General features: G+C 37.4%; 1 protein-coding gene across 1 annotated transcript; it reads left to right on the top strand.

Moving 5' to 3' along the window:
* Positions 1-8,115: 8,115 nt before the first annotated feature.
* Positions 8,116-9,660, top strand: LOC118234510 (trace amine-associated receptor 13c-like). The gene has a single exon (XM_035431091.1). The coding sequence runs from the start codon at positions 8,245-8,247 to the stop codon at positions 9,232-9,234; it is 990 nt and encodes a 329-aa protein (XP_035286982.1). The 5' UTR covers positions 8,116-8,244; the 3' UTR covers positions 9,235-9,660.
* The last annotated feature ends 213 nt before the right edge of the window (positions 9,661-9,873 follow it).

The raw sequence follows: 9,873 nt of genomic DNA, 5'->3' as shown, positions 1-9,873 counted from the left end.
ACCCGCTTTCAACTAACTGTTATAAACTTCTTCTTTGCAAGTTTTCCAAACTGACTGCTGACTGAAAGAAAGCCGCAAATTTTATCTAATGAAAGAAAGAAAAGGGAAGGGGGATGGACACCCCCTCTGACACACACACACGCAGACCCACACTCACACACAGATACACACATCCACACCTAAAATGGTAACCCCATTCCCCAGTTACAGTATCTTAACTTAGATTTCTGACAGGTGATATTTCAGAGTGTCTTTATATCTGATATTTGCGAAAAGTGTGCCAAGTTTTATGTCTCTGTGATTTGTCTCACAGGAAATTGAGTAGATTTAAGGAGAAAAAATAAAAAAGTAAAACCATAGGAAAACAATACAGGATTAGCCTGATGCACTTAAATCTCTAATTAGCCATGTGGGCTTAAAACCCTAATTAACCCAACGGGCTTAAACCCCAAATAATCCTCTTCCCTCCTTTGCTCATCCCTTCCTCCTCCCTATCATTGTCTACCTATGTTTGTTTGGTCCTGTGTCCCATCCTCGTGAAGGAAGTTTTCAAGTGAACTGTGAGAACAGAGCATTTACCGGACTGGACCTCAGCATGTTATATTTTGGTGTATAAAATGTATACTTTAAAAAAGTTCTCTTTCATTAAGAAGTTTGCTAGCATGATACTAGGAATAAGGAATGTTTACAGTTTTAATTACGTAGGGGGGTATTTCATAAAGCAGGATTATAGAGTTTGCGCTGAGTAAAACCTGAAACAGCTCTTTTTATTTTAGTATATGTTCCAGATTTGGGTTCCAGGTTTTACTCTCTGCAGTTATCCAGTTAACTCAGTAATCCTACTTTGTGAAGCATGGCCCAGCTGGTCAAAAAATAGCAATAAGAGTCTTTAAGACCTCACTGAAAGATCTGTTTCTGTGATTAATGCATTCTATATATTTTTGTTTTGTTTTATAAATTAGTTTTTATAGTAGCTGACAGGTGTATAGCAAATGGCTTGTAACAGTTTGCTAAGGTTAAGACAGTTGTATATATATGTTGCCATGGTAACTGACCACTTTTGACAATTAGGCATACAGCTGCAAAGTAACCTTGTTTTTTCTTGGGAACTTCCTTTGACATTAAATGAAACAATTAATCTTTTTTTATATAATTTGATATTAGGTAGCCTCATTCATTGTTTTGCTTGAACAAAGTATTAAGTAGGCCTATATGGGAATATGCCACTTCTTTATAGATTATATGCAGATTGATCATTAATAAGCCAGTTTTGATATGGGCTAGCAGAAAAAAACATTTAATGCTGAATAATCAGATTATAATAATTATAGATTAAATGTCTGTTGATTTTTATTTAATTCATTTTGATGACAAATCCAATATTGCAGCAATGGCTCTGCATGAGGTATGGAGTACAGATGAGGCCAAATGTTTACATACACCTAGGCTAAAAATATTCAAACTCAGTTTTTCACAATTCCGCACATTTCATGTTACCTTTGGCAAGTCAGTTAGGGCATCTACTTTTTTCACATCAGAGGTAATTTTAAAACAATCAATTAGAGACATATTTATCTCAGCTTTAATTCACTATATCAGAATTACAGAGGGTCAAAAGTTTACATGCACCAAGTTGACTGTCTCTTTAAAAAGTCTGGAAGATTCCAGAAATTGATGTAATGACTTTTTAGAAGCTTCTGCTTGGCCAATTGTCATAATTAGGAGTTAATTGGGAGTTGTGGCTGCATTTAAGGGCCTACCTTTAGAGCCACTACCTTTTTGCCCTTGATACCATGAGAAAATCCAAGCAACTCAAGACCTCAGAAAAAAAATTGTGGACCTCCACAAGTCCGGTTCCTTCTTAGGAGAAATTTCCAAAGAACTGAAGGTACCACAAGCATCTATAATAAAACAAATTTGCTCCAAAAAGGTTCAACTGAACCCCAAGACAACAACAAAGGAACTGATGAAGCAGCTGGAGGCATCAGGTACCAAAGTATCTACATCCACCATTAAGAGAATTCTACATCGCCATGGCTTGAAAGGCTGTCGCACAAGGAAGAAGCCCCTACTCCAAGATCGGCATAAAAAAGCCAGAATGAATTTTGCAGGTGATCACCAGGACAAAGACCTAGGGCTATATTTTAACGATCTAAGCACACGGTCTAAAGCGCATGGCGCAAGTGCATTTAGGCGTGTCAAAATCCACTTTTGCTAGTTTAACGGCAGATAATTTGAGCGCAACGTAAGGCGCATGGTTCAAAGGGGTTGTACTTAATCTCTTAAGTAATCATAGGTGTGTTTTTGGTGTAACATGAAATAAACCAATCCGAGTGTAATTGTCAGGGTGCGTGGGGGGTTAGGACCCAAATGCAGAGTGAGGGGAAAAAAACTCCAAACTCCAAATGGGGTGAACAAAGACTTTATAAACAGAACAGGAACTAAAGCAGGGGAAAAAAGCCTCGCAGGGCAACTCTCAAAAACAAAGAAAAACTTCAAAAACACAGGAAACAAAGGAAATCCAAAAATCCGAAAGCACATGGAAAACAGAACATGGGCAGGTACACACGGGGCAGAAACATGATCAGAGGCACACGTAACCAAACACAACCAAGGATCCAGCACCTGAGTCAGGGAGAAGGGAACTAAAATAGACACAACACTGACGAGACACAGGAGGGCACAATGAACAATCAGGCCACAGAGAGGGAAGGGAAAATGAGACAACCAAAAAACAATAATTGAACAATTGAAAACAATCAAACAGGGGGAGCAGGACACAAAACAGAAGTACCGCCATCTGGCAGCCCAACAAGGAAAGACAGACCGGAACACAGAACCATGACAGTAATCTCCCATTCCCTTTAAAAGCCAGGTGCACCTTGGCAGATTGCTATTATAACGGCGGTTTCGCCAAGTAGTAGGAAAGAACCCTTCTCTGCAGAGTAAATGGATCTGCTCTTGCGCAAAGTGAAAGCGCACGAGCAGACCATCTATATATAAATAAAATACATCTATAAATATTATGACTAACCATTATGACATGTATTTTTTAAAAATATCCCGCATTGTGCACCCAAATATGTAGGCGCATATTACTATCTTAATAATGCGCCCTTAAAATAACAGTAAAATACTGCGCTATTGACTTAAGACCAGGTTTTTGTTGGTCAATTGCGCAGTCGCTTTCCGCTGCCTCAAGATAGCAATGCGTCTGACCACACCTAATTTTAAGACCAACGCACCCATGAGCGCTCAGATGGGTGCAAGTACATTTGCTATTTAAACAATGTGGGCGCTGGATGGGAAAATGACAACTGCGTCAGTCTCAAACTAGCAAAGACACTTGCGTTGCGCTTGGCGCCACTTTGCGCCAGGTGTAAGATTGAGCCCCTAGGAGTGTTCTTTGGTCAGATGAAACAAAAATCATTGGCCATAATGATCAACGCTATGTATGGAGGAAAAAGGCTGAGGCTTTTAATCTGAAGAACACCATCCTAACTCTGAAGCATGGGGCTGGCAGAATCATGTTGGGGGGTGTTTTGCTGGAAAAGGGACTGGTTCACTTCAGAAAATAGATGGCATCATGAGGAAGGAGGTTTATCTAGAAATACTGAAGCAACACCTCAAGACATCAGTTAGAAAGTTAAAATTTGGTTGCAACTGGGTCTTCCAGCAGGACAATGATCCTAAGCATACCTCCAAAGTTGTAACAATATGGCTTAAAGACAACAAAGTGAAAGCATTGGAGTGGCCATCACGAAGCCCTGACCCATAGAAAATTTGTGGACTGAACTGAAAAAGCATGTATGTGCAAGGAGGCCAACAAACCTGATTGAGTAACACCAGTTCTGTCAGGAGGAATGGGCAAAAATTCTGGAAAAGTATTGTCAGAAGCTTGTGGAAGGCCATCCCAAGTGTTTGATTCAAGTTAAGCAATTAAAAGGCAATGCCACCAAATACAACAAAGCGTATGCGAACGTTTGACCCACTGAAAATCTGATATTGTACATAAAAGCTGAAATAAATCTGTCTCTTAGCTATTGTAAACTTTTAGCCTCAACTGTATGTTGCTAAATTAATTGATAATTTATTTTCATTCATATACTTTTTGGCATTTTACCCTATCTTTGATTTCCCATCATTCAAAGACTGTATTTTCCAAAATGATTTTTTATATACTTTTAGAATACTTTAACTAAGACATGCCCATTTGTATAAATTTGGTAATAGTTAGATTTTTTGCCAGTGGAAAGGCGTTACTTTAAGTTTAGTGACCTTTTTTTTTGCATCAGAGCTTGATATTGATAGGGCTTTATTGTGTATGCTTTCATATGGGTTCGGTTGACAGAGATGAACCTGTTGCCCTCGGAGCATGAAAAGTGCCCTCAATGTAATTGCCTTGTAAAATGAAAAGGTAATGCAGTTTTCAGTAACTAACAAGTTTAATAGTCAAAATTAATAGAAAAGAAAAAAGTACAGATTATAAATATTTTACGCTTGCATCCAGCTGCTCTGAAAGTCACCTTTTCGCAGCCCCAGTCTAGCCCACGTCCACCATTGAGATATGGCCCAGATGCCACATCTAATCCAGAGATGCCATAAGGCCACATCTTAGCCAGCATGCAAGGCTCAGGTTAGGCCTAGTGGAGTAGGTTGTGCTAATTATAAAAATGAGATCCTGTATGAATTATTTATAAATCCTGAGTTATTTTAATGACTAAAAAATTAGTTTATAATGGGAATGACTCCACAAAAATAGTACATTTATCACTGACTGAATAAATGAGTAACCAAAACAGGTGCCTTTTAACCTTTCACCTTTCCCCCATTTTACAATAATCAAACAATTACTAATTTCTTACTCAGATGTGTCCTAAATCTGAGAAAAAACTGATGTTTGTCCAGCCTTTGTGCAGTCTCTGTGAGGTTGTATGTATACGAGTGGGGCATCATCAATCCTTACCTACAGCAAATGATATGCCCACCACCCCCCAAAGGAACTTGTGATTGCATCATTTACCACGATTGTGCGCACAAGCAGGGTACAACGGAGAGTTGGAGCATCATTAAAGATGAAAAACTCACACAGAGGTGCTAACTGAGTCTCATGATTACTCCATTTATGCAAGAAGTAGATTGAGAAAACAGCACATTCATCTGTTTGTCTGTTGGACTGTCTCAGCAGATTAATCAAACCTATCCTGTTGATGCTATCAATTGAAGATGTGTTGAAAAACATTCATCAGTGTGAATCACTAATTGCCTTCCAAACTGATCTGCTAATATTCCCACAGCTAACAGGCTACCCTTTGCTTGTATATATTGTCATATAACATTCATGCATTGGAAGCATGTCTTAGAAATGATAATAAAGAGGCTATCGACCACCTCAAATGCTAGCAAATTTATTTCATATATATTCATATAAAATGCAAGTCTTTTAACATACACATGATAAACTGTCTAGACTTGGAACATGCTGGGAACATCACAACAATGAAGTGTCACTGCATGAACATCGCTTCAGTTTCCAACTACTTTCCTAATGACTATTTTGCTTCCAATGACTTTGTTTACTACTGTGAATATGTACAGATTGCTAGAACTCTGGATAGGGACCACCCTGACTCATATTAATCACAAATACACAAGGCAGAAAACTTCAATAATATGATCTCAAGTAAAGACCAGTCACATCAATCACTATGTGTGGGCACTGCTTTCAACTATTGCTAGCGCTGGGCGACTTTCAACATATTTTCCGGCACAAAAAAAGCAGAAGTACTGAAAAAAATAGCACCCAGAGGATAATAAGGACATTTCTACCTATCTAGCTATAATATGTTCCCGATAATTTGCCTATTTTTATATAGAGTTGAAAATATGTTTACATTTTGCTTTATATTGCACAAACCCAGTTGATAATTGGTGCTCTCACTCTATTTTATTACTTTGTGTTATCTTGTTGTCAGAAAAAAGGAAAATCATCAGGAGGAATGGGCAAAAATTCCAGCAAATTATTGTGAGAAACTTGTGGAAGTTAACCCCAAGCGTTTGATTTAAGTTAAGCAAATAAAAGTTAATGCCACAAAATACTAACAAAGTGTATGTAAACTTTTGACCCACTGGAATTCTGATACAGTGAATTAAAGCTGAAATAAATCTGTCCCTAATTGATTGTTTTAAAATTACCTCTGATCTGAACAAAGTAGATGCCCTAACTGACTTGCCAAAGGTAACATGAAATGTGCGGAATTGTGAAAAACTGAGTTTGAATATTTTTAGCCTAGGTGTATGTAAACTTTTGGCCTCATCTGTACTCCATACCTCATGCAGAGCCATTGCTGCAGTATTGGATTTGTCATCAAAATGAATTAAATAAAAATCAACAGACATTTAATCTATAATTATTATAATCTGATTATTCAGCATTAAATGTTTTTTTTCTGCCAGCCCATATCAAAACTGGCTTATTAATGATCAATCTGCATATAATCTATAAAGAAGTGGCATATTCCCATATACTTAATACTTTGTTCAAGCAAAACAATGAATGAGGCTGTGTGTCCAGCTGATCACTTGTGTTCAGGTTTAGTTACTGCCTACCTCACTTCCGCTAGAAGGTCAAAAGTCTGTCACCAGACAAGCGCCAGATTTGTTTCGCACGGGCTAGCTAAGAAAACTAAAATGTTTCAAGAACTAATATACATGTACGGGCTATTCCAACTGTTGAGATTGGCACAAAAGAGCGCAGGACAAGACGAAAAATTGCATTGATGACGTATTTTACTGTTTCGTCCTTGTCGGGGACGCATCAGGACGCATTAGTGTTTACACTACAAAAGATATGTGGTGAAAATGCGTCCCAGACCACCTCGGCAAGTGGTTTGAGTGATGGGATCACAATGCGTCTTGATGTTCATTTACACTTGTATTTAACGCTGTCCACTTGTGATCCGATCGCCCAAGACGCATTTTAAAACCAAGTGTAAACAGGGTTGAAATGTATGGGAACATGAAATGTGCAGAGTTGTGAAAAACCAAGTCTGAATATCTTTAGCCTAGGTGTATGTAAACTTTTGGCCTAAACTGTATATATCTTAGTGAGAATGACAGGATTGGTAGTGCTATGACTAGCTTTGATTGCTCTAGTTAAAGCATTCAACCTATTCTCGTGAATAAGTGATCCAACGCACATTCATACATGTGTATTGTTGTACACAACACCATGAAAACACGCCGCAACCACTAAATTACACTAGGCGACGAGCAGTTAACAGAACAGCAGAACAGCTCCATTATATTGCCAGCCTGCTCCCGCCATAGTCACTGCTGCCAGTCACAAGGCCTGTCTGCAATTGGCCTCCAATGTTAGAATTAACTTTCCATAGTGGTCAAGACAGGAGAATTGTTGTGTACCTTCAGATGCAAAATAATGAACTGAAGACCCACCTCTTCAGATTGCATCTTGGTTCTCCTCTCATCCCCTACCTGAAGAATCCTTTGTAGCAGTTCAGCTTTTCATAATTTTACTAGCCATAGGTTTCTTTTCTTAGGGCTTATTTTGGATGTAATCTGTATGTGCTCAGCTTGTGTTTTTAGGTTTCTTGTTAGCATAGTCAATTTGCCTGAGTGCTTCAGTGCTGGTACATTCATACTTTGCCAGTCTGGGAATGATGTAAACCAGGTCTAGTTTTATTGTGTGTAAATTAACTGAATTAACTTGTGTTTTCTTCAATTTTAAGTTGCTCTGGATAAGAGCTTCTGTTAAACTAATGTCATTTTTGTTAAGTTTTTCTTAATTTTCCATGAACTCCAAGATAATTCAAGTGACTGGATGCAATCCACTCTGTTACCATTGTAATTATGGAATCAACAAGTTCAGTTGAAAGCTCTTTGTCTTGACCCATTCTCTTATTTTATTATTTGATTACATCACTGACATTTCCCAGTTTTGATCTTGGTCTCCTAACGCAACCCCCTGTACAATTAATTAAATTTAATCTGATGGGGATTCATAGACAACCACTAAAAGAAAAAAAAAAAACCAGTGGTAACCCCTTTATATAAATGTGACTCTACTGCGCTTAATAATCCAAAAGGACCCTGCAAGACCAGCAAGCTACATTATGCAACACCGTTTATGCACATTCACAAAAGGATATTCTTTTTTTAGATAGCCTACATTAAGTAAAAGGACTGAATGTTTCATTGTTCAATGAAACTGTAACCTCTTCCTTCATGAATCTCACAGAAGAGCATCAAGAGACACCTTGTGTGCATTCAAACTTTTCTTGTTTGGAAAATTCACCAACAGCAGTGGATTTGTTGCTGTATATGCCTGTAGGGATAGTTGTCTCACTGACCGTGTGTGGAAACTTGGTTGTGATCATCTCCATCTGTCACTTCAAGCAGCTTCAGACACCAACTAATTTCCTTGTGCTCTCTTTGGCCATGGTGGACTTACTTGTTGGGGGAATTGTGATGCCCCTCTATTTTATTACGTGGATAGATCCAGGGAGGTGCTTTGGTATAGTGTATTGCACACTTTTTAAGATAGCAACATATTGCTTTACTTGTATATCAGTTTATAATGTAGCTTTAATTGGGTTTGACCGATATCTTGCTCTCTCCAACCCTTTTCACTATTCCATGAAAATGACAGTGAAAGTAACTTTGAGGATGATAGGCATACTGTGGTTGAATTCATTCATCTACAATATGGTGCTTCTTTATTTAAATGGAGATTTTACTGACAAGAAAGAAAACATGAAATGTGGTGAGTGTGTTGGTTCAGTTAATACAGTATGGGCTATTGTTGACTTCGTAATTGCATTTGTTTTACCATGCTCAATGATTATAATTCTAAACTTGAACATTTTTGCTATCGCTAAAATGCATGCAAATAAAATAAAGAGTGTCAGAAAAAATGATCATGGTTCTATGGCCTCTGAATGGAAAGCAGCAAAATCCCTTGGAATTCTAGTGGCAGTCTTCCTTATGTGTTCAGTACCCTACTATGTATGTGCCTTCGTTGAAATCTATGTTAGGAGAAAATCTGTTGATATTGCAGTTTCAGTTACAGTACCTCTATTATATTTGAATTCTTCCATTAATCCAATCATTTATGCTCTTTTTTATCCATGGTTTCAGAGGTCTGTTAAACTCATATTAACACTCAGAATATGTGGCTCAGAGTCTTCTATGTTGAATGTGCAACGGGAAACCTAACAATCTCCGATGAATGTCAAATGAATGTGATGTTTATAAAACAATTTCTTCATCCTTGTTTTACACAGATTATCAAAAAGCCCTCTGCTTGCAGTGTCTAACACACCAAACATGGCATTGATTGCCCTCATGATGCCATTATAACAGTGTTTTTAAACTTCATTATAATTGTACAGTGGACTATAAAGGCCTTAAAGGGCTTACATAGGAATATTCCTAGAAAGTTGTTCTAAAACATAAAAAAATGTTAAATTCCCTATAAGAAGTTGTTCTGTTCTAAAGTTCCTTGTCTTTTTCCAACTTTGTGTATCTCTTGTCACTCTTGACAACCCACTGTTTCTAGAATTTGATAAAATGTTACTGTTTTCCTTTCTTGTCATTTATTATATAATATAATAAAATAAGGTTAATTTACAAGTACAAGAAATTGTCATGGTGGTTTGTGGGCTGCATGAGCCAATGAAGTACTAATTACTTCTCATCCTGAATCCTTTCACATGCATACATATAACTTTTAATTTTCACATCATTAAAAAACATTAAATATTTATTCGTGTGGAATTCAGTTATTTTTATGTATAACAAAGCATTTATATAATAGTATCATTTTAATTGAATTTGAATTCATTTTTTTTTTTC

The sequence above is a fragment of the Anguilla anguilla genome, chromosome 8 (genome assembly GCF_013347855.1).
Source record: "Anguilla anguilla isolate fAngAng1 chromosome 8, fAngAng1.pri, whole genome shotgun sequence".
NCBI classification, from domain to species: Eukaryota; Metazoa; Chordata; class Actinopteri; order Anguilliformes; family Anguillidae; genus Anguilla; species Anguilla anguilla.
This window is presented reverse-complemented; position numbering and strand designations above follow the sequence as displayed.

Bases quoted from the DNA above. Each gene is read 5' to 3' on its own strand.
- LOC118234510 (XM_035431091.1), top strand. From the start codon at position 8,245: ATGAATCTCACAGAAGAGCATCAAGAGACACCTTGTGTGCATTCAAAC.